Source organism: Labeo rohita, chromosome 8 (genome assembly GCF_022985175.1).
Source record: "Labeo rohita strain BAU-BD-2019 chromosome 8, IGBB_LRoh.1.0, whole genome shotgun sequence".
NCBI classification, from domain to species: domain Eukaryota; kingdom Metazoa; phylum Chordata; class Actinopteri; order Cypriniformes; family Cyprinidae; genus Labeo; species Labeo rohita.
This window is the reverse complement of record NC_066876.1, coordinates 19,085,231-19,110,772: the sequence shown is the minus strand read 5'-3', so window position 1 is coordinate 19,110,772 and position 25,542 is coordinate 19,085,231. Positions and strand designations below refer to the sequence as shown.

Sequence of the window (25,542 nt, the reverse complement as noted above, 5' to 3'; positions counted from 1 at the left end):
GGTGAATAATATGTTAAAGACATTTCACCATATCAAACAAGGACTAGAAAATAACTCCAGTACTGCAAGACAGCAGCAATAGTCTCATACCTTAAGCTCTTAGTCTTTTTGGAAGACAGTCGACATACGAAAATGAATGAGTTCAATCAATCCCATTCAGCTGAAGTGAATGTGAAAGCACTGAGAGAGAGAGAGAGAGAGAGAGAGAGAGAGAGAGAGAGTGAGTTTCGTGTGTGTGTGTGTGTCGGCGGTTTCTCACACAGCTCCCCTTTCATTCTTTCTCCACCCATCAGGCTGCGCTCAGCATCTGTGTGTGAGCGGATCAGAGTTGAGCCCAGTGCGGGAAACAGCAGCAGGCTGAGCGCCGCTGTCAACGACCGGCTCCAATACCGGACCTCTGACTGGAAAAGTTGACTTGATTTCTGTCTCCAGCATTCAGTCTGTAGCAGGTTCAGGTAGGTGGTTGGTTGGATTTGTTGTTGTTTAATATCTAGTAAATATGATTCTGTATCAGCTAAATATTGGGGAGTAACCTTTGCCAAGCACTATTTAATACAGAAATAATCTAAGCCAGACGCGCAACGAGTCACGGGAATTCACATTCCTTAAAGGAACTGCGTGTTTACATGTTGAAGATTGAAAAAAGATTTTTTTTTTTTTTTTATAATTAAATAGTTCTTCAAGCTTTAAGGTATGATCATTTATCGTTGTTATGCATACAAATATAATAAACGCCAGAAAGATTATCGATAGATAATCACAGAAGATAATCAGTTTGTTGACATTTATTATGGAGGCTGGGACCAGCTGAGAAATGCATAGTATTTTGAAGAAGCAAAATAAATGTAAAAAAAATGTAAGATATAAGACCATTCACATTGCACGCATAAATAAAACGGCATTTATAATTGTTATTAATTATCAGACTAGACTAACTTAGAGAAATACTGTCAAATCAAAAAAGATTTTGTGACGCTGTGTAAATTTAACGGTATTATTAATAATAAAGTATTCACAATTTGCTTTCAGTGTTGTTATAGCGTATACTTTTTACTTATTATTGTGTACAATTATGTATTTTGCATGTGCAAACATAATATTCGGTATCTGTCGTAAACAAATACCGTATTGGTCGAGAACTGAGTAAGATGCGACGCATGAAAACATCTAAGCGCGTGTCCTTTTTAAGTGGTGAGAGAATGGTTGAGAGAATGACAGTCTAAATAAATCAGTCAGTGCTGGCCTCGATTCTCTACCGACCCAAATAAATAGACTGAGCTCAAATTAATTGGCAGGTCGATGCATTGGCAGCTTCTCTCACTGTCTCCCTCTTGGCATGCTGTCAGTCACAAACAGTCCCGCAGTGGACGCGCTATTTTTGTTTCTGTCTACAGGAAACTGCTCGACGCGCGGACTCTCTTTGAATCGTCGGTCCTTTTAAAAGCGCGCGCGCGCTTGTGTAAATGCTACTCAGGGGTCAGGACAGTCCGTGTTATCTGTACGGTCCTCCTGACGTAAGCGGCTGTCATTAAAAACATTCTGCCGGTCGCTGTTCTGCGCGCTGCACCGTGAGCTGCACCAGATGAATGAAATTCCCGGAATGCATATGCTAGCCACCTGCCTGTTAGTCGCTGCTGTTTCATATTGGTACAGCAGCGAGCTTCTGACAGCGCTGCGTCTGTTTGTTTCAGACTCAGCCCTCAGCGGGGACATGCCGGAACCCGAGGGGAATCGTCGGTCACCGCAAGGTGTCCCTTACACCGACCTGCCGCACATCGTCAACGCCGACGGACTGCACTTGTTCTGCCGCTACTGGGAGCCTGACAGTCCTCCGAAGTAAGTGTGATGCATTCATATGCAAAACAGACACGGGTCAGGCCTCTTGGGATAAAGCGAAAGATCCTCCCGTTACAGCCTCCGGTAGAGCAGGACGAGAGGCTGATAAGCGTTACAGATGTTTCCTTACGGAGCATATTTTTAGCCCATTTACAAGAACCTGCCTTTCTTTCCAGTACCTTAACGGTTAATCTTAAACCGCGACACGCATTCATTAACTACAAACGGGTTGTAACAATGGAGGTTTATATTTGCAGTAAACATTAACAATCGGTTGATCTGCGGTTTTCCGCGAGGTTCTCTTTTATCTCTTTTGCAAACTGTTGGCCCATCACAGATGTCTTAGCTGGTGAGTGAGGAAATAGACGAAGGAAGTTTCTTGTAAAACCCCGTTTTTAATGGTGCAGTTAGGAATATATACATGTACTGATAAATAAAAATATTCCACACATAAAATAGTTAAGTATTTTTTAATGTTTTATTACAAATAAAAGAAATTAATAATAATAAAAAATGCGTCTTTAATTGCTGTCATGAACAAGTGAGCAGTGTTGGGGGTAACGCATTACAAGTAACGCGAGTTACGTAATTAGATTACTTTTTCAAATAACTAGTGAAGTAACACATTATTTCTAATTTAAAAGACAATATCTGATTTACAAGTAACGCGAGTTACATAATCAGATTACTTTTTCAAGTAACTAGTGAAGTAACGCATTTTGTAATTTAAAAGAAAATATCTGAGTTACAAGTAACGCAAGTTACATAATCAGATTACTTTTTCAAGTAACTAGTGAAGTAACAGATTTTTAATTTAAAAGACAATATCTGATTTAGAAGTAACGCGAGTTACATAATCAGATTACTTTTTCAAGTAACTAGTGAAGTAACGCATTTTGTAGTTTAAAAGAAAATATCTGAGTTACAAGTAACGCGAGTTACATAATCAGATTACTTTTTCAAGTAACTAGTGAAGTAACGCATTTTGTAATTTAAAAGAAAATATCTGAGTTACAAGTAACGCGAGTTACATAATCAGATTACTTTTTCAAGTAACTAGTGAAGTAACAGATTTTTAATTTAAAAGAAAATATCTGAGTTACAAGTAGCGCGAGTTACATAATCAGATTACTTTTTCAAGTAACTAGTGAAGTAACAGATTTTTAATTTAAAAGACAATATCTGATTTAGAAGTAACGCGAGTTACATAATCAGATTACTTTTTCAAGTAACTAGTGAAGTAATGCATTTTGTAATTTAAAAGAAAATATCTGAGTTACAAGTAACGCGAGTTACATAATCAGATTACTTTTTCAAGTAACTAGTGAAGTAACAGATTTTTAATTTAAAAGAAAATATCTGAGTTACAAGTAGCGCGAGTTACATAATCAGATTACTTTTTCAAGTAACTAGTGAAGTAACAGATTTTTAATTTAAAAGACAATATCTGATTTAGAAGTAACGCGAGTTACATAATCAGATTACTTTTTCAAGTAACTAGTGAAGTAATGCATTTTGTAGTTTAAAAGAAAATATCTGAGTTACAAGTAACGCGAGTTACATAATCAGATTACTTTTTCAAGTAACTAGTGAAGTAACGCATTTTGTAATTTAAAAGAAAATATCTGAGTTACAACTAACGCGGGTTACATAATCAGATTACTTTTTCAAGTAACTAGTGAAGTAACAGATTTTTAATTTAAAAGAAAATATCTGAGTTACAAGTAACGCGAGTTACATAATCAGATTACTTTTTCAAGTAACTAGTGAAGTAACGCATTTTGTAATTTAAAAGAAAATATCTGAGTTACAAGTAACGCGAGTTACATAATCAGATTACTTTTTCAAGTAACTAGTGAAGTAACGCATTTTGTAGTTTAAAAGAAAATATCTGAGTTACAAGTAACGCGAGTTACATAATCAGATTACTTTTTCAAGTAACTAGTGAAGTAACGCATTTTGTAATTTAAAAGAAAATATCTGAGTTACAAGTAACGCGAGTTACATAATCAGATTACTTTTTCAAGTAACTAGTGAAGTAACAGATTTTTAATTTAAAAGAAAATATCTGAGTTACAAGTAACATGAGTTACATAATCAGATTACTTTTTCAAGTAACTAGTGAAGTAACAGATTTTTAATTTAAAAGAAAATATCTGAGTTACAAGTAACGCGAGTTACATAATCAGATTACTTTTTCAAGCAACTAGTTAAAGTAATGCATTATTTTTTAATTTAAAAGAAAATATCTGAGTTACTTTTTAAAATAATTCCCACTGACAGCTCTCTTGTCCCCATGTTGTGAGAAATCGGAACTAAGTGCAGAGGCGTTGTGTGCACTGTGTAAACATGATGTTACTGTAGTTCAAGACTAAATGTGAAAATGCATTAATTCATCTCACTGCACAAAAACAGATTCAGATTCAGTATTCAGTAATGCATTTAAAAACATTTGAAAGCAAACTCAGAATCTGACACAAACACAAATATCCCTTATCTATTTAATCTTGTTTTATTAACCAATGTCTTTGCTGCGAAATCTTTGATGAGAAATCAGGTCCCCCATTACGACTTCAAGCAATCCCATTGGCTCAAAGAAAGTAACATAAAGCATTACTTTTCATTAAAAGTAACATAATTAGTTACTTTTTTAAGGAGTAATGAAATATTGCATTGCATTACTTTTAAAAATAACTTTCTGCAACACTGCAAGTGAGCAGTGTTTCCAATTTGTTTCATGAAAAAACACTTCACAAACACTGAAAGTGATAACTTATCTTGCAATTCTGTATGTGAAGTGAATTGAAGGATGAAGGATGCGAACTGAAGCTCGATTTGAAATCCCTATTTGGATTCATTGAGTGTTTCTAAGCGATTCTTTAAAAGATTTGGCTCGTATGAGCCATCTGTTCATGAATCACACTGGACATGCTGTTTACCATCGATATATTGTGCTGGAAACACTAAAAATGAACAACACTTTGGAAAAACAACAATATAATGATGCAAACAGATGTGAAAATTATGATTCCAGACATACAAATCTAGAAAATCTGTTTTATTTTACACAGGGCTGGTCGGCTCCTCATGGGTGCCGCCCTGTTAACTTCACATGTCGTGCAGATTAACTGACTTATTAATAATAATAGGTTTACTTTACAGAGAATTTATATCTTACAGGCAGTGCCTGCTTTCACTCACAATGTATAAAGTAATATAAATCCAGTTTCTTATAAACACTATCTTGTTAAATGACTATACCGTCCTGAATTACTCATCTGGTTGAAGTGAATGAAAAAAAAAACCCACTCAGTATGTATGCGGTAAATGCTGAAGGGAATGTCTTCGTTTCCATGAGTCAAAAGCCCCTGCTCAAGGCCTCTTTATGTCCACTTATAGACACACACACTCACAGAATAGATCTGCTACACTTTTCTACTATTGTGTCATCAGCTGTGGTTCTTCTGAGTAATTATAAAAATAGGTCATATTTTTCAGCGTGTGGGTTCATCGGATGCTTCCATGTACTGAACTTCACACATTGAGGCAGTGTTTGTGTGGGTGTCAAGATTGTCAAGCAGGTCAAACTCTGTATGCCTACTGTTACAGAGCTGTTGTTTTGCCTTCAACTATTCACCCTGAAGTGGCCATATAGTGCGGCCCAGGGGGAGCATGCCGTTACCATAGTTACCACCTCTTCACCTCTCTCAGACTAATTTGATCTCTAATGCTTGTCAACAACAGTGACAAGTATGTGTGTGTGTTCACGTGCATGTATAATAAGACTAGATTGATAAACCACAAAGCCATGTGATCTTCCCTGAAAACCACAAATATTTTGTTTTGGGATGTGGAAGATGTAGCTTTTCCCATGCGACTGAACAGAAAAGATTTAAAGCAGCAAGCATGACGCTAATGCAGGCATGTTTATATCAAACATCTAAAGGAACGCTACCAGGATCCCCTCGGCTGCACTCTATAATTCTGTTTATGGTGAAATATTTAGTCTGCATTTGATTGCTCGAAGCTTCTGTGGGTTTGTTTACTAGCTGTTTAGAAACATCTCAGGTTAGGTAGGTAGGACATGGAACTGAATTACTGAATGCTATGCTTCATGCTACAATAAACTGATCCATTATGCTTTTTATATTATGTAACAACATCAGAATGAGGCCAAATAACCAATATTTGAATCACACCTGATAAAATTTATACACATTTAGTCTAGACATTTTATATAGTCTAAAAACCAACGCCCCCAAATATGATTCTAAATATATGAATCTGTATATTTTATGTATAAAAAGCTGTTTATACTGTGTGAGGAAAATATTAATATATAAAATAATCCAAAAGTATTATTATTAATAGAAATATGATTTTGTAATACAACAAAAAATCATTGGCTTTTTTTCACAGTGGTTCTGAGATTGTTTCTGATTTCTTAAAACTAGATTTAGATCATGTACTGTTAATACAATAAGAGTAATCTTCATAATTTCAGTCTTTTTAAAAGCAAAATTAAATAGTAATGCTAGTTAATTTGGAAAATCTTTGCGTTAAACATATGTCACCCCAGACCACAAAACCATTTATGAATCGCACAGGTATATTTGTAGCAATAGCCAACAATGCACTGTATGGGTCAGAATTATCAATTTTTCTTTTATGCCAAAAATCATTGGGATAATAAGTAAAGATCATGTTCCATGAAGATATTTGTAAATTTTTTTATCGTAAATATATCAGAACTTAATTTTTGATTAGTAATATGCATTGCTAAGAACTTCATTTGGACAATTTTAAAGGCGATTTTTTTTTTTTTTTGCACCCTCAGATTCCAGATTTTCAAATAGTTGTCTCTCGTATAACAACCATACATCAAAGGAAGGCTTATTTTCCAGCTTTCAGATGATTTATGAATCTCAATTTCAAAAAATAGACCCTTATGACTGGTTTTGTGGTCCAGGGTCACATATTTTATTAATAACTTAAATGAACATGTTACCATTGACAGCCCTAAAAGTACATTTTGTACAATATTTTTTCCTCTTAAGTTGGTTGTGGACCTCTTTGCACTCACTTGTTTGACGTTTACACCAAACCAACCTTTGAAAGTAAACATGAACTTAGTAAGGTTGTCTGTTGGAAGTTGAACTTCCACTTAAAGAATTTGCATGAAAGACGTGAGCAGCTGAAGTGGTGAACTGTTTACACTAAGTTCACCACTTCACAGCTTGGTTTAACATTTAACAGAATTACTCTACTCTACAGCCCAGACATCATCTCACAATGTCATATTACAGTTGCTTACATGCATGTGTCCAGTGCTGATGCCACCAGATGCACCAAGCGAAACAGGAAGTGGGTGAAAGTTGAAAAGATCACAGTAGCCTATTGTTTGACCCCAATAATGATTGACAGATCGCTCAATAGATAATCTGGGCATTGAACCCGTGCAAAGTGAACTGAAACACACTCATACACAGTCCGATAAATTGGGTCATGCTGGTCAGTGTGGGTCATTCTCTTGCGTCTAATGGCATTTAGAGAAGAATTCCTCTACCAAACATGGATATTTATACAGCTGTTAGCGCAGTGCCAAATTACACACACAAATTTGGCCCTCACAAGTATAGCCAAAATTGCACATGCGCACAGAATTTCATTATCTGTTTATCTCCGCTCTGCCCTTCATGCTTGTTACTTTGTAGTTTAACTACTTTAGATCTATTTTGGAATTCCAAAGATGTACACGCACACGCACACACAAGCAAACAGACACAGTAGTCTCTCTGTCTGCCTCGCCAACTCCATTCCAAGAGTTCAAGGACAAAAGCTTTATGATGTAAGGATGATCATAACCACAAACACTTCCATTTTATCTTACATTAAGCTACCAGGTCATAGTTTGGGACTGAGAGGCTTTATTTTTAGTAAATACATTTCTGATTATGACTGAGAAACAGATAGAACGATTAGCAGATTCTCCAAATAGAAATAAAGATGCTTACTGTTAGTCCTCTGAGACCATGTGAGCCCATTATACATCTACAAAGACTCTTTTTGTTACTGAGTAGAGGCTGCATTGAGGTCATAGCAAATCTGCACAAGTTTGGACCTAATAAAGCTATTCCACTTCTCTCTCTCTCCTTTCTCTCTTTCTGCCTTATTTTTTTCTGGGTTTTAGTGTGTATCCTGCTAATGAGCATATCTTGGTATTCTGGTGGGAGACTGTTAGTAGGATGTGTCTGTATTTCTCATGTGTTGGGAAACGGTTCTATACAATACCGGTTTAAAAATACCAGAAAGTAATGACTTTAGCTTCTGTTAACACTTATCGCCTGTGCATTTTCCACCCATGCAAACTGAAAATCTCCTGACTAAGTTTCCTGCACTGGTTTTGATGAGAAATCAGGTCCCCATTACGACTTCAAGCAATCCCACTGGCTCAAAGAACTTTTAATGGGTTATGTCTTTAGCCTGATTACAGTTCCTACCACATCATGTTATAATATGTTAACATATGACTATTAACATCTGCTTTACTCAGCTTATGTACAAGCATAGCATACAGATAACTGATTAGCCTGATACCTTTAACTTTTTCTTGCTGTAAGAACCATTTGTAGGTCCAATGTATACATTTTATGGGTGTGGCTTCCGGTCGCTTCTTCTGTACAAAACAACTCGTTTTGCTGCTTGATATTGCAAATTGGTGTGTCTTACCATGTTATTTTAAAGGACAAGTTCACTTCCAGAGCAATAATTTACAGATAATGTACTCACCCCCTTGTCATCCAAGATGTTCATGTTTTTCTTTCAGCTGTGAAGAAATTATGTTTTTTGAGGAAAACATTTCAGGATTTTTCTCCATATAGTGGACTTCAATGGTGCCCCTGATTTTGAACTTCCAAAATGCAGTTTAAATGCAGCTTCAAAGGGCTCTAAACGATCCCAGCCGAGGTAGAAGGGTCTTATCTAATGAAATGATTGACTGTTTTTTAAAAAAAAATACAGTTTCTATACTTTTCAACCTCAAACGCTTGTCTTGTCTTGTCTGCCTGAACTTCATGACAGTTCATGACAGTTAGGGTACGTCGAAACACTCCCATCTCATTTTCTCCTCCAACTTTAAAATCATCCCAAATTTTGGATGTTCAAAATCGTTTGAATCATTGAAGTCCAGTATATGGAGAAAAATCCTGAAATGTTTTCCTCCAAAAACATAATTTCTTTATGTCTAAACAAAGAAAGACATGAACATCTTGGATGACAAGGTGGTGAGTATAAAGTGGTTTTGTTCTGGAAGTGGACTTCTCCTTTAATGTAATATCTTAATTATGAACACACTGCTTTGTAGTACAAACAGTTTTATGGTTTACTGCACGTTGTAATTTATCTTGTTATATCTCTATAGAAGATAATGAACAGGAAGTCTCACCTAAAGGCTTACTTCTGCATTGAAAAAAAGGTGGATACACTGCGCACTTGCACTTACTTAAAAGCTTTAATGTAATTATGTTAATGTCCAAGTGTTTAATCTATAAAAAGAACAATGTAATGATGTTCAGTTATTTGTTACTAATTTTTAATAACATTTTACCAAGTGAAAGAAATTGACAATTTATCCAATTTGTTTTATTTGTAACCCTGGACCACAAAGCCAGTCATAAGGGTCAATTTTTTTAAACTGATATTTATACATCATCTGAAAGCTGAATAAATAAGCTTTCCATTGACGTATGGTTGTTAGGATAGGACAATATTTAAAGATCTGGAATCTGAGGGTGCAAAAAATCAAAATAATGAGAATATCGCCTTTAAAATTGTCCAAATGACGTTCTTAGCAATGCATATTACTCACCAAAAATTAGGTTTTGATATATTTACGGTAGGAAATGTACAAAATATCTTCATGGAACATGATCTTTACTTAATATCCTAATGATTTTTGGCATAAAAAAATCAATATTTTTGACCCATACAATATATTGTTGGCTATTGATATATATAGTAAACAATTAAAAAAACATCATAAATTAGTGTCATTTGTATATACCTAGTAGACTATAATTATTATCAGATAGTAGACAGCATGACCCGTGTCCATCAATTAAAGAAGGAATAGGTGGTTATTTTTAGTGAATCAAAAACATTCAGAGAAACCAATGTAGTCCTGATTCCCAAACGAATGACTCGGGAGTAAAGTGAGAACTGAAATACATAAAACTAATTGCGACACTTGTGTTGTTACTGACCAGTTGATGTACATTTTTTACAGTAGTATATTTTAAAATAAATGAATAAAATATGTTACCACATTGTAGTTTTAGTGTTGTTTAATAGGCTAATTATTGGATTGCATTTATGTCAGAAAGACTGTAAAAAGTCTGTGTAAATACACATTGTTTTTACAACACTATGTATGTATTATTGAAATTATTTAAAAAAAAATTCAAATATTTATTTCTTATACAAATAATAAAAATACAGAGTTAAGGAACTGGAATTGTTAAAGGATATATTTTCTCCATCTAGTGGACTTCTATGAGGATCAGCAGGTTGAAGGTCCAAATTGCAGTTTCAGTGCAGCTTCAAGGGTCTTGTCTAGTGAAACGATTGGTCATTTTCTTAAAAAAAAACAAAAACAAAAAGTATTTACTTTTAACAACAAATGCTTGTCTTGCACTAGCTCGACTTCACATAGTCACGTTGGAAAGGTCACGTGTGACGTTGGCAGAAGTACCGACCCAGTATTTGCAAAGCGAACGTGCAAAGAAAGTCAAATGCTCTTTACAAAAAAAGGTAAAACAACGATGTCAGACAATTTTAAAGTTAGAGGAGAAAATGAGATTTAGTTCAGTTGAACCGAAATACAGTGTCAAAGAACTAACCACGTGTGACCTTTCCAACTGATTACGCCGTGTGTGAAGACACCCATACGCATCACAGAGCTAGTGCAAGATAAGCATTCGTGGTTAAAAAGTATATACGTTTTTATTTTTTTTAGAAAGTGACCAATCGTTTTGCTAGATAAGACCCTTATTCCTTGGCTGGGATTGTGTAGAGACTTTTAAAGCTGCACTGTGGACCTTCAAGCCATTGGCTCCCACTGAACTCCAGGAATGTTTTATTTTGAAAGAGAACTAATCCTTTAAAAGGAATCAGATCCAGCTTTATCAACAGTCCCAAATCAACAATCTGCTTTTTCCTCCATCAGGGCGCTGGTGTTTGTTGCCCATGGAGCAGCAGAGCACTGTGGGGGATATGCTGACATTGCTCACAGCCTGACCCAGCATGGCATTCTGGTGTTCGCCCACGATCACGGTGAGTGGCAGACTCCTAATCAAACGGCTAAAATCCCCAACACACAGATTTGTTGGTTAGCAACAGTGCAGCAGTGTTTTGGGTGGTGTAGGAGGGCGTGCTCTTTATGAGGCTTGTAAGAGTGTGGGGTGAAAAATGTATTTCCGCCCACGCTTGATTCCTTGTAATGCATCCACCCAGTTTTCCTGTCATTTCCAACAGATGTTGTGGGCACGGACACCCTGGGTTTACAGCAGGAGATGTAGAGAAATGACAGAAATGCAATGAAGCAAGTAGAGAATATAGAAAATAGCAGGTGCTATGTGTACAGAATGTTAAAGCGGTTTTGTGGCAGTGCCATGGTAACTAATGATTCACGCAGAGAGACAGCAAGCCGCCTTGTGATGAGCAGTTGGGGTTGTGTGAGTGTGTGATTTGACTGTCTGGTGTCTCGGTGTGAGTAATTGGTTCTATTGAAATACAACAAACAGAAAACATTACAGTCAGTTAGTCAGTCTCTCTCTATCAGTTTCTTTCTGTCTCTCTCCTCTACCATGCAGCCTCACCTCCCATGCTTTTTTAAATTCTATTCTATTGTATTCTATTCATTTATATGTTCCATTAGTCATTTATGTTAATTTGCTTGACTAAATGTCATGTCAGTTGTATGCCGAAATTTCCTGAGCTTTTCAATGTGAGCCGTTGTGAGTGACAGCTCTCTTTTATCTCCTGTTTAAATAGAGAGCTGATATGCAAAGACGTGGATGAGGGGAAGCATATGATTGAAGTATAATTCTCTTTTTCTTTCTGTCTCAGTTGGTCATGGTCAGAGTGAAGGTGAGAGAATGGATATCAAAAACTTTCAGATTTACGTTAGAGACGTCCTCCAGCACATTGACATTATGAAGGGCCGGTACCCCAAGCTGCCAGTCTTCATCATCGGACACTCTATGGTAGGACATATTTTGAAACCAGTTCTCCATGTTTTTCCATAAGCAAACAGAACAAACACATGCTTTCCGTTTACACCAAGAATGATAACTATAAAGATTAGCATGACAAAAAATTCATTGTAAAGATTTCCCTAGCCAGCGGGAACTTTTTGGGGCATTTTTAATATTTTATTTTACATATTGATTTGTATTGAATTCATGCTTTCATGCATGTCTGATTTTGGCAGGCACTAACAAGTTTGCAAATGTGTCGTTCATATTTACATGTTTTCTACATGTGTATCAAAATTCTTTCTGAGAAGCAGATGTTGTCACAGAAGATGTAAATATTTTTGGAGGGGAAACTTCTATGCTAACATTTAACCCTGTGTTTAATAACTATTCAAAACCATCTACAACTAAAGTAAACTATTTTGAACTGTCTGTGACTCATGGGGTGGAGGCCACAGGAAGAGCGTTTGCTTCTTCTTTGTTGTATTTCCCATGTTCAGTATGTGTTAAACCCAAACTGTGGTTGTCCATGACTGAATGTGAACAAAAAATCCAGCTGGAAGCTCTTTACCTTTGTTTTTGCTCAACAGTTCCTATTAATAAAACAGACCAGCTGCATACTTAAGAAGGTTTATGAACCCTATAGACTAGAAATGTTTCTGGATGTGTATGCACTGTATTACTCTTGTGATTTTTCTGGGATGGTTGTATGGTATAAATATCTCACCGCATGGGTGTCCTGGTTAAGAAATCCTTCATTCTACAGTTAATACCCATAATGCACTGTTCTCTCTTCTGTTCCTTCAGAGCTTTCCCACTCTAGATAATGAAATGTGTTTCTGCTGCTCTCAGTTTCTCTTCCTTTTCCTTGACTTTAATTTGGTTCTTCCCCTCATTTACTCTCTAATCTAGTATCTTATGTAATACCAGGCTATTTGGTCCTTATATAATCAGTCTTACATAGGAAATATGGAAAATGAAATGATTTTACATAAGGCTTCCTGTAAAGACATTTCCAATTAGGTGTGTCTTGTCCAGTCATGGGACTATGTGTCCTTGTACTTTCCACTTCCTGAGACCAAAGGAACTGAAGCTACTAGCTGAATGAACATTTGCTTTCCTATCACGTTTACAGATGAAACTATCAGCGTCATATAATAATGTGTGCGTGTCTGTGTGTAAAGGAAAGGCACATACAGATGCAAGCTGTTGTGAGTGTAATTATCTTGTGTAGGGTGTGTGTTTAAAACTTTACTCCCAGTTACTCCCGGGGACGCAAAAATTCCAATTAAAAAGTAATTACCTTATATAATCAAATCAAAGCAGACCACCTATTTTCTTGATGAAGCTTTTAGTGTTAGTGTGCGTTTGTAGTGTGTGTTTTTGTGTGTCTAAACTGAGTGTGTGTTTGGGTTTCTATGTCTAGACTAAAAGTGTTTGTGTGTGAGTGCGTAACTTAAAACGGCCCATTATTGGAGTCTCTTAGAAATGTGGTGGGAACTGTTCTTTAATCTCTCCACCTCTTTTGAATCCTGGCCTCTACTCATGAATATTCATAGATAGGATCATAATAGAAACAAATTGAAGAAAACAGAGGAGCAGAGCATCAGAAAATTACAAATTAGGGGCTTCTCACTCAGATTTACCCATGTGAGGATGGAAAACATGTTTGTAGGGGTGTGCGATATTTATCGTCTGCAATAATTTCGTACTTGTTGTTTTAATAATATGTGAGCTTACATTATCAAGTCACTCACAAAAACACGTCTTGAGACTCCAAATACATTCACTGTGTGATAAATCCTATTGATGTCCCTATAATTCTATTTATGAAAGCAAAAAAAAAAAAAAAAAAAATTCCTGTATGAGTTTTTCTTCTAATTTATAGAGAAGGACTTAGTAAGCAGGAAAGGGATCAATATTTGGACAAACTAACGATAATGGGTGGTAAAGATATGCCTGCCAGACCGGAAATGATAAGAACAAACACGAATGTTGTCTGGATTCCTGGAAATCCTGGTTCAGTTTGGCCAACCACAAACGCATTTGTTCCTCAGACAGTTTTTTGTACTCATCTCCGTTATTTGTTATAACTTTTGGCAGTCTATATTACTCCAAATGTTTTTTTTTTTTCCGGTCCGACCGATTAGTACAGCGCAAAACATGATAATAATTGAGTTTTCAGCAGGAATAATCAGCAGAATATTCGAGAATTTGTTCGGTTCAGTGGCGTTGTTTACATTTAGTACATTCGACTGATTAAGCGTCGTGAAAACACTCCATTAACGGCCGTATGTATTAGGGTGATTGCAGTCATAAATATTAGCGGTGTTTCGTTCTTAAATGAATCTGTTTGAATGAATCATTTGAGTCAGTGATTCAGTGATCCATTTGTAATTACTGTGATCCAATGATCCATGTATGATTTAATGAATCACTCATTAAGACAGGGACGTGCCATTTATTTATCCATTACCGGCCTGAACGAGCAACTGTACTAGCACAAAAACAAATTTACCTAAATATTGTTTAATTAGGATCTATTGTTATTGGAAAAAACTATCAAGATATAATTTTTTTGTCCATATTGCACAGCCCTATTGTATAGTATTTTTCATTCAGTGTATAACTAACAGAATATTAATGCAGGGTTTGTAAACTTTTTGATACCAAGGGCCCCAAAATATGATGTTCAGCTTGCAATGGATGTCCTAAAATATAAAGACAGCTACATGTGTGTGTGTGTGTGTGTATATATATATATATATATGTAAATTAATGTTAAATGTTTTCCCCCCTAACAAAGCTATGTGCAGTTTTATTGTTAAAAACTAGGGATGTCAATAAAATAAAATAATCACAATTAATTTATGGTTTGTTGTACAAAGCTGAATTAAACTATAATATCATAAAATATATTCATTGACTCTAGTTTGAAAACCCTTGCCTTCATAGAAAATTCCAGTTATGGAAATGATGACTTATTTTTTTAACTGTGGAGTAACTAACTACTATATTCTGCTGTGTTTAATAACATGACTGGGTCTGTTTGTTTTATTACAGGGAGGGGCCATTTCCATTCTGACCGCATGTGAGAGGCCGCAGGATTTTGCAGGTGTGGTTCTCATTGGCCCCTTGGTTCAAATGAGTGCTGAAACTGCTACACCATTTAAGGTAAAACGTCACTGGACAAGCTATAGTGACAGTCAATTCTTCTTTTCCCCCAGTTGTTTGCATTTAATATCCATCAACTGAAACATGAGGCTGTAAATTAGATCTGCTGCCCCCTGCAGTCAGACTGTTTAATGCAATCAAATAACAAGAGCTTTCAAATGTCAGCTGTCAAATAACAGCAGTAGAGCTCTTAGCAGTGTAGCAGGGAGCAGTGATTTCATCTATTCAGTCAGTCTCTGCCTCTCACTATTTACATTTATTGCAAGATATTTGCGTGTATATGTGTATAAAATCAGTTCTTGTCATACGTCAACTATGAACGTGTTCTAATTGAATTTAACAGCCAGAAAGTATCTAAATATCCTTTGTGTTAATTTGGAAGTAGTTAGAGTATCTATTGTTTTATCATTTCAAACACACATATTTTTGTGAATTATTTAGTTGTTTTAAAATAATACAAATGGATCAGTATTTTATCTAAAGCAAGAAAATTCATACATTTTAGACATGGATTAGGTCCAAGGCCACTGACTGTTTATCCAAAATGTGAACATTGTAATTTTTGTTAGCTGTTTAATTAGTAAACTTGAGAATGTTTCTGTTTTTTAAATATGTAAATTAAATATATAAATATGTAAATTCAGTCATTCACTATCAGATGTAACAGAAATGTCATCAATGTCATCAATATCTGTGGGTTTTTGGATTCTTTGCAGGTTTTCATGGCAAAACTTCTAAGCCGCCTGACTCCAAAACTCTCTCTTGGTGCAATCGACTCACAGTGGGTCTCACGGGATCCAAAACAGGTACAGGAAGCTTTAGCAGTATGTACAGTACTGTGAAAAGGTCTTAGGCCACTAGTATTTTCATCAGCTAAAAAATTGTTTAAAGTCAGTTAAAGTCTGTCTTTTGCTGTAGTGTGTCAGTAGGAATATCAGATTACATTTCCAAACATTGATTTTGCCATTAATCGTAATAATCCAGTGAGATTTTTGTTTGCACGAGGAGTCTGACAACAGCGAGTGCTCTGCACAGAGATCTGATCTCATCATCATCCAGTCTGTCTGGAATGACATGAAGAAACAGAACAAACTCAGACTAAATCCAGAAGAACTGTGACAAAGTCTCCAGGATGCTTCAAGAAACCTACCTGCAAAGCTGCAGCACTGTTAAAAGTTGTAGGCACTTGTGTTAAAAATGCTGTAAAATGAGGATGCTGTCATAAATAGATTTTCTTTATCAATTACCTTCTATTAACTAAATAAAATCAACATTTGGTGCAACCATTCTTTGCTTTACAGCAGCTTTTGCCCTATGTGCACTTGCACAAAATTTTTCAGGTAGCTTTGCAGGTAGGTCTCTTGAAGCATCTTGGAGATGTTGCCACAGTTCTTCTGGATTTACTCTGGTTCAGTTTGTTCTGTGTCTTCATGTCATTCCAGAGACAGACTGGATGATGGTGAGATCAGATCTCTGTGTGGAGCACTGGCTGTTGTCAGACTCCTTGTGCAAACAAAAATCTCACTAGATTATTACAATTAATGGCAAACAGAATGTTTGGAAATGCAAACCGATATTTTTTACTGACACACTACAGCAAAAGATAGAAATAACTTACTTTAAGCCATTTTTTAGCTGGTGAAAATACTAGTGGCCTAAAACTTTTGCACAGTACTGTATATGTGTGTGTGTAAATTTCACACTGACAGTTTGTGTTTGAATAGGGCTAAGCAGACAATCTGGCAGCGTTGTTTGTAATGTTTGCTGTTGAAGCAGTATTTACACAGTAAACCTACTCTTTCAAAGTGAAGCATATATGTAAACCTGGACCACAAAACCAGTCATAATGGTCAGTTTTTTTCAAAATTGACATTTATATATAATCTGAAATCTGAATAAATAAGCTTTCCACTAATGTATGGTTTGTTAGGATAGGACAATATTCAGCCGAGACTATTTGAAAATCTGGAATCTGAGGGTGAAAAAATCAAAATACTGAGAAAATCGCCTTTAAAGTCCAAATGAAGTTTTTAGCAATGCATATTACTAATCAAAAATTAAATGTTGATATATTTATGTTAGGAAATTTACAAAATATCCTTATGCAACATGATCTTAACTTAATATCCTAATGATTTTTGGCATAAAAGAAAAATCAATCATTTTGACCCATACAATGTATAGTTGGCTATTGCTACAAATATACCCGTGCTACTTATGACTGGTTTTGTGGTCCATGGTCACATATGTAGTGATAACATATGAATGTAATTTTCTTCATAGCTTGGCCCCGGAATACTGTTTCGTCTACAGAAACATCTGGTCACATTTATTTAGCCATAGTAGACAACATAAACATCTTGCAGTGAAATAAATTTCATTGTTATTGTTCAAAACCTCAGGTTTATTTTACCCTGTTTACTGACTCTAGTCTTAAGCAAAGAGTTACTGTTATATTAGGATCACGTTTGTAATCCTACATAATCTCCATCTGTCCATTAGGTGGAGGCATATGACACAGATGAGCTAAATTTTCGCGGAGGGCTGCGCATTTCGTTCGGAATGCAGCTGATGGATGCGGTGGCTCGCATCGAGAGAGAATTACCCAACATCACGTGGCCCTTCTTCATTCTCCATGGTGATGCCGACAAGCTTTGTGACATCAGAGGCTCTCATCTAATGTATAATGAGGTCAAGAGCACTGATAAAAAACTGAAGGTGAATCAAACGTGCATAAACACGGACAAAAATGCAAGAAGTAACATTCTCTCATCATTTGCTCATCCTCATGCCAGTTCAAAGCAGTATGACTTTAGTCGTACTAGACAAAGTTTAAGTCTAAGGTATACATACACCTTACAGAATCTGCAAAATGTTAATTATTTTACCAAAAAAGAGGGATCTGACCTGACCTGAATAAGATATTTCATATAAAAGACATTTACATATCGTCCACAATAGAAAATATTATAGTTGAATTTATAGTTGAATTTATAAAAATGACCTCGTTCAAAAGTTTACATACACTTGATTTTTAATACTGTGTTGTTACCTGAATGAGCGACAGCTTTTTTTCTCTAGTGATAGTTGTCCATGAGTCCCTTGTTTGTCCTGTTCTTCAGAAAAATTCTTCAGGTCCCACTAAATCTTTGGTTTTTCAGCATTTTTGTGTATTTAAACCCTTTCCAACAATTGCTGAACAACTTCAGAAGGCATGTTTCCTTCTGAAGCATCAGTGAGCGTTTGAACCTTCTGTAATAGTTGCAAATGAGTCCCTCAAAACTGTGTGAAAAGATGGATCTCAAAATCATACAGTCATTGCTGGAAAGGGTTCAAAAACACAAAAATGCTGAAAACCCGAATAATTTGTGGAACCTGAAGGATTTTTCTGAAGAACAGTGGGCAATTTAACTTTTCAGGACAAACAAGGGACTCATGAACAACTCACCAAACAAAAACGTCCTTTATGTGAAATATCTTATTCAGGTCAGTACTAAATAAAAAAAAAAAAATAACATGCATTTTGTTTGAACACTCTTATTTTGGTAAAATAATTAACATTTTGCAGAGGTGTATCTTAATTTTTGACCTCAACTGTACATTTCAAAAAATGTTTCGGTGTTTGTTTTTTTTGGGTACATGCAATGAAAGTCATTGAGGTCCAAAGTTGTTTTGAACCCCGTTCACTTTAATTATGTGAACAAAAGTTGTTGAAACATTTTTCAAAATATCTTCTATTCATGTTCTGCAAAAGAAAGAAAGTATTACAGGTTTGGAAAAACATGAGCGTGAGTAAATAATAAAAGGAATTTTATATTTTTGGGTGAGCCCTGCCTTTGAACTGCAGAACCCCAGGTTTGACTTGTGAATATGATCTGAGCTGTTGTTGTGCCAATAGATGTGTTGGATATTACAGGATAACCTGTTCCAGATGCACATTCATGCTGTACTCTGAATAAAAACATATATGTGACCCTGGGCCACAAAACCAGTCTTAAGTCACTGGGGTTTATTTGTAGCAATAGCCAAAAATACATTGTATGGGTCAAAATTATTGATTTTGATTTTTGAAATTAAGTAAAGATCATGTTCCATTAAGATATAAAATTCCTACTTTAAATGTATGAAAACTTATTTTTGATTAGTAATATACATTGTTAAGAACATTATTTGAAGAACTTTAAATGTGATTTTCTCAATATTTTGATTTTTTTGCACACTTAGATTACTGATATTTAAATAGTTGTATCTCGGCCAAATATTGTCCTAACAAACCATACATCAATGAAAAGCTTTTTTATTCAGCTTTCATATGATGTATAAATCTAAATTTTGAAAAAATTACCCTTACGACTGGTTTTGTGGTCCAGGGTCACATATCATCAACCTCCACCAATATTCATGCACACACTATAAAAATATCCTGTTATTTTTACAGGGAAAACTAGCAGCTGTGGTTGTCAGAATAATTCTGTAAAAATACAGTAAAAATGTAAACGTATTTATAGAACAAACTGAAATTTAAAACCGGCAATTACAAAACAACAACAAAAACAAACAAAATTTTCAACTAGAAAATTCAACAGCCCTTTTCTGTTGTATTATAAAGACCATGCTGCCACTAAAATGTGTTTTTAGTAACACATACTGACAAACACCTTTTACATTTGACAGTATTTTATTGTAAAATTACATGAAATGTAAGGTTAGATCTATATTACCGCTTTTCCCTGTATAAAGTAAAGGTTTTAAAGGGATAGCTCACCCAAAAATAAGAATTCAGTCATTAATTACTCACCCTCATGTCATTCCAAACCCGTAAGACCTTCATCTTCGGAACACAAATTATTTTTTTTTTTTTTCAAATTATTATTTTTCTGATTAAATCCCAAGGCTTTCTGACCCTGCATAGACAGCAACACAGCTACCACATTCAAGACCCAGAAAGTTAGAAAGGACATCGATAAAATTGTCCATGTGACATATCAGTGGTTCAACAATAATTCTATGAAGCTACGAGAATACTTTTTGTATGCAAAGAAAATAACGACTTTATTAAACAATTTATTTTCTTCCGTCCTTACTACCTTTTTGGGCCTGGAACATGGTAGTTGGGTTACTGTCTACGCAGTGTCAGAAAGCTCTCAGATTTTCATCAGAGCGGAGGGGAAAGAGGGGAGAGAGTCAACTTCGGGTTCAGTTTCATTTTGCTGCTTTCCCGGCAGGAAAGTGACATCATTGACGTCACTTTTCCGACGTGACACGCCCCCTCAGCCGGACTGAGTGGCAAAAGAGCCTTCAGCTTGAATGGATTTATTAGGGAAGATGCAAAAACGCGAGTAAAACAAACAATAATCCATTAGAGCACTAACTAACGGGTTGCTGAACACGATATAATGTTCCTAACAACTTAACAAATATCCAATGGTCAATGGATATTGATGCAGTCAGAAATCGTTTTTTCTAACACTTATATGTGTCTGATTTTGACGTCGGGGAAAATAAATAAAGCAAATCTGCCTGTGAAATCATTTTGTAAATACAAAATAAGTTGATCTAAACCCCGGTGATATATCAGTGTTATATATATATCGTCACATAGTCCAGCTGAAAAACGTATATAGTTTTTGTCAGTGTTTATTTAAAAACATCCAGTTATGCAAAATTTAAGATGGTAAATATTTAGTTGATGAGTTGTCAATACAATATACTATAATACAGTATATAGGATATGATTTTACTGCACAATTCAACATGTTAACATGAAATGATAAATGCAAATCCGTGTCGCACTGCCTGGAGACCATTTGTTTCTTTGAATTGCAGCGACTAATTTGCTTCTCTTTTCAGTAGCTTTCAGCAGTCTGTAAAAATATACCTCAGGTTTCTTGTCAAATCTATTTATACAGTCAATCGCAAAACTGGTTCTGCTTTCAGGGGTGTTTTGTGTGTTCTGTCGCAGCATTCACATTGAAACCAATGCTGCCACTTAGTCTTTTTGCCACTCAGTAGGTGGAGCCGCAGCCACTCCAGCTGACAGTGACATCATATGCATACCCTATTAAAATGAATGAATGCTAACACTGTCATCTATGATGTGCGACACAAACACCTCTGCTAAAATCTCCGAAAAAGTATAACCTTTAACAGGTCATTTACAGTAGTATTTTTACAGGCTTTTACAGTTTATGCCTTCCTAACACACAGATCTGTATGTGTTTTTGTGACCAAAAGGTATATGAAGAAGCCTACCATGCCCTACATCATGACTTACCTGAAACAGTCGAGTCTGTCTTAAAGGAGGTGAGCACCTGGATCCTGGAGAGACTGCCCGCCCCTCATGCGTCTTAGCTGTCAATCACCACATGCACACATGCCTAAGCCCCGCCCCCTCGACTGAATCTTTCGTCTCTACTGACAAAGAGATGTCTGATTGCACTACATGCCAACAAAACTACCCTCATTCTAATTTACCTAGGTGATAACACAGATATGTATAAGTAGATGCCCTATTAGCGGCTGTTTCTACGGGCCGCTTTATGTAAGGCATCCTCCATACTGCAATGGTCAAAACCTGTATGTCTGCAACACTAGTAATAAACATGTATGAATATCTACATCTGCAATAGACTTCAGCAGATGGTTTTGCTAAAATTACACAATACAACAAGATTAATATTAAAAATAAAGGAGAAGTCCACTTCCAAAACAAAGATTTACATATAATGTACTCACCCCCTTGTCATCCAAGATGTTCATGTCTTTCTGTCTTCACAAATAAATTATGTTTTTTGAGGAAAACATTTCAGCATTTTTCTCCACATAATGGACTGATATGGTGCCCCGATTTTGAACTTCTAAAATGCAGTTTAAATGCGGCTTCAAACGATCCCAAATGCGGTTGTAAACGATCCCAGCCGAGAAAGAAGGGTCTTATCTAGTGAAACAATTGGCTATTTGAATAAAAAATAATACAATTTATATACTTTTTAATGCCAAATGCTCATCTTGTCTTACTCTACCTGAACTGTTTTTGTTCCGGTTCATGACAGTTAGGGTATGTCGAAAAACTCCCATTTCATGTTTTCCCTCAACTTCGAAATCGTCCTGTATCGCTGTTTTACCTTTTTTGTTAAGGGTGTTTGATCTTTTTTGCATGTTCACTTTGCAAAGACTGGGTCGGTACTTCTGCAGCAATGTAGGATGATTTTAAAATGATTTTTGAAGTTGAGGGAGAAAATACTATTGGAGTTTTTCGACATACCCTAACTGTTCAGAATGCACAGAGTTCAGGGAGTGAAAGGCAACACCAGCGTTTGAGATTAAAAAGTATTTAAATTTTAATTTTTTTAATGAAAATAACTGATCCTTACACTAGATAAGACCCCTCTTCCATTTGTGAATGTGAAGCATTTGTGATTGTTTGAAGCCGCATTTAAACTACATTTTGGAAGTTCAAAATCTGGGCACCATATCAGTCCATTATATGGAGAAAAACACAGAAATGCATTTCTTTACGACTGAAGAAAGAAAGACATGAACATCTTGGATGACAAGGGGGTGAGTACATTATATGTGAATCTTGAGTTTTGGAAGTGGACTTCTCCTTTAATGCATATTAAAAACACAAACCAACACATTCTTACCTGTGAAGGTTTACCCAGTTTCTTTAGGAATTTACATCAGGTCAAATGTGGCACCTACCAATATATATATCTATGGGTTATAAGAGGTCATTAGTAAATGACCTTTGACCTAGAGCTCCAATTAAGCTTTATTAAGGCCAGTAAGGGGTCTGTGGGAGTTTATATTCCCTGTTAAACTTCAAAGGCATCAGCACTGCGGGGCATGGCTTGTGTGTTACCATAGCAATCATCATGAGGAATATAATGCACCCGGTTGCCCTCGGTGCTGAGCTCTCTTTTGTGTTGCCACGGTAATAGAACGCAGCTGCAATTTGCTCTTTGTGATGTCCACTGCTCATAAGAGGTGCAGTGCTGCCCCCGCTGGACAACAGTGGTACTGCATTCTGCTGTGAGCGCAGTTACCAAGGCAACTCATCCTTATATTGCTTATGGCTTGGCAGAAAAACAAACTGAACCTACAGAATGAGAATATGGTAATGCTTTGAGACATTCAGAGAGCAAAATGTCTGCTGGACAAATTTAATATTGCACTTGAAGAGATCAGTTAGACTGTCTCTATAGACACATCTATGCAGGAGATCCCACAGATTCCCATATGTACACTATATATACCCACAATAAGGAAATCGGAAAGGTTTTTGGGTTTGTTATAAATTTCTTTTTGTGGTTTGACTGTTTCCAACACCTCAGACTGTTCTATTCCTTTGAGTATATAGGGGAAGTGGCTGTTCTGCGGTTGGATTTGCTTAATATGAAACCTATTTACTGCTGATTCTTCCTAATGAGATTTGGAATTGTAATATCTCGTTCCTTTATTTTTTACAAGCATTTCGTTACTTTGACTACTTTGTTATTAATACATGTTACTGTTGAAATTATAATATGTTCACAATAGCTTTTGACCTCATTGTAGACCTCAGGGTGCGCATGGGGTTTGTAGCTCTAAAACAACACGAAATTGTAAAAGGTCAGTCGTTCACACCAGCTTAACATTTAACGCGACTGTTTTGATTCAGACGAGGGAGAGTTTTGTTACAGAGACGAGGCATTTTATCAATGAATGTAGAAAAATAAAGGTTTTATTGAATGTGGGACATTTTTAACTGAAGCAACAAGCAAAAACTTTCTCTAGCTGATTTTTTTAGATCATTGAGCGCTCTGATTTAGGTCAGTTATAACACTGCTATCTGTGATGTGAGCAGAAATGAAATGTCCAGCACAAGATTGTAAATAGTGAGCATGTTTGTTGAGAGAATATTTAGAGAGCAACTATATAGTTTGGATGTTTGTTTCACCCGTAAACCATTTTATTAAGTATATTGTCTCTTAATAATGAAATGGATCACATGTACATGAAATGTATGTAACGCATCTTACGAGAATTTGTAGGAAAACTCAGTCTTTATCTGTGATAATCCTCTGTGACTTTGACTGTTTCTGTAACTGTTATAAAATCTTCCTGAGGTGGAAGTACTAGGAGCGCTGTGATTGGAGGAGGGGCTAATATTCTCAAGGACATTATCTTTACAGTGGGCAATAATGCATGATTCATTTGGATTAGAATTGTCCATTTGAGTTGCTTGCCTTTACTATGGCATCTAAAGTCCTCTCCTACAGTTGCACTGCTGTCCTAGTCAATGGCACATTTAATATAAAAAGGGTTCTGAAGTCTTGCATAAATATTGTAATATATTAAACACGGAAATGAAAGCTATAATGTGATTTAAATCATTCTCGGTATGGCCAGTTAATAGTCTCTAAATTGTAAAGTCTGTAAAATAATAAATTTGAAATGCTAAATGATAAGGTTTCTGTGGATTTTTTTTTTTTTTTCAGACTGATCCCAACACGGTGGATTTTAGCTTTGCTCCCCTGTCTGAGAAATTCCTTCTGAATAGAGTTGAAGTCAAATGTTTACATACACCTTGCAGAATGTGCAAAATGTTAATTATTTTACCGAAATAAAAGGGATCATACAAAATGCATGTTATTTTTTATTTAGTACTGACCTGAATACGATATTTCACATAAAAGATATTTACATATAGTCCACAAGAGAAAATAATAGTTGAATTCATAAAAATTACTGTTTGAAAGTTTACATACGCTTGATTCTTAATACTGTTATTACCTGAATGATCCACAGCTGTATGTTTTTTAAGTGATGGTTGTTCATGAGTCCCTTGTTTGTCCTAAACAGTTAAACTGCCTGCTGTTCTTCAGAAAAATCCTTCAGGTCCCACACATTCTTTGGTTTTTCAGCATTTTTGTGTATTTGAACCCTTTCCAACAATGACTGTAGTATTTTGAGATCCGTTTTTTCACACTGAGGACAACCGAGGGACTCATATGTAACTATTCCAGAAGGTTCAAATGGTCACTGATGCTTCAGAAGGAAACATGATGCATTAAGAGCTGGGGGTGAAAACTTTTGAACAGAAAGAAGATGTGTACATTTTTCTTATTTGCCTAAATATTAAATATTTTTTTAAATTTAGTACTGCCCTTCAGAAGCTACAGAAGATACTTACATGTTTTCCAGAAGACAAATTAAGTTAAATTTACCCTGATCTTCAAATTCCAAAAAGTTTTCTTAATGCATCGTGTTTCCTTCTGAAGCATCAGTATGCTTC

The 25,542-nt window shown here is 35.7% G+C and overlaps 1 protein-coding gene and 1 long non-coding RNA gene across 3 annotated transcripts in view; one reads left to right on the top strand and one right to left on the bottom strand.

Moving 5' to 3' along the window:
* Positions 1 to 276: 276 nt before the first annotated feature.
* Positions 277 to 24,531, top strand: mgll (monoglyceride lipase). 2 transcript variants are annotated; one of them, XM_051117613.1, is made up of 8 exons: positions 277 to 455; positions 1,692 to 1,836; positions 11,060 to 11,166; positions 11,962 to 12,098; positions 15,153 to 15,263; positions 15,980 to 16,069; positions 17,766 to 17,981; positions 21,498 to 24,531. In XM_051117613.1, the coding sequence occupies exons 2-8, from the start codon at positions 1,712 to 1,714 to the stop codon at positions 21,612 to 21,614; spliced, it is 903 nt and encodes a 300-aa protein (XP_050973570.1). In that variant the 5' UTR covers positions 277 to 455; positions 1,692 to 1,711; the 3' UTR covers positions 21,615 to 24,531. The 2 variants fall into 2 exon arrangements, with proteins under 2 accessions (XP_050973570.1, XP_050973569.1); XM_051117612.1 differs by lacking the exon at positions 277 to 455 and having other exon boundaries at positions 1,373 to 1,836.
* LOC127169933 (uncharacterized) overlaps positions 22,319 to 25,542 on the bottom strand; it is a 33,188-nt gene continuing 29,964 nt past the window's right edge. The window contains exon 2 of the long non-coding RNA XR_007828292.1: positions 22,319 to 22,387. This is a non-coding gene — a long non-coding RNA (uncharacterized LOC127169933). The remainder of the gene's footprint in view (positions 22,388 to 25,542) is intronic.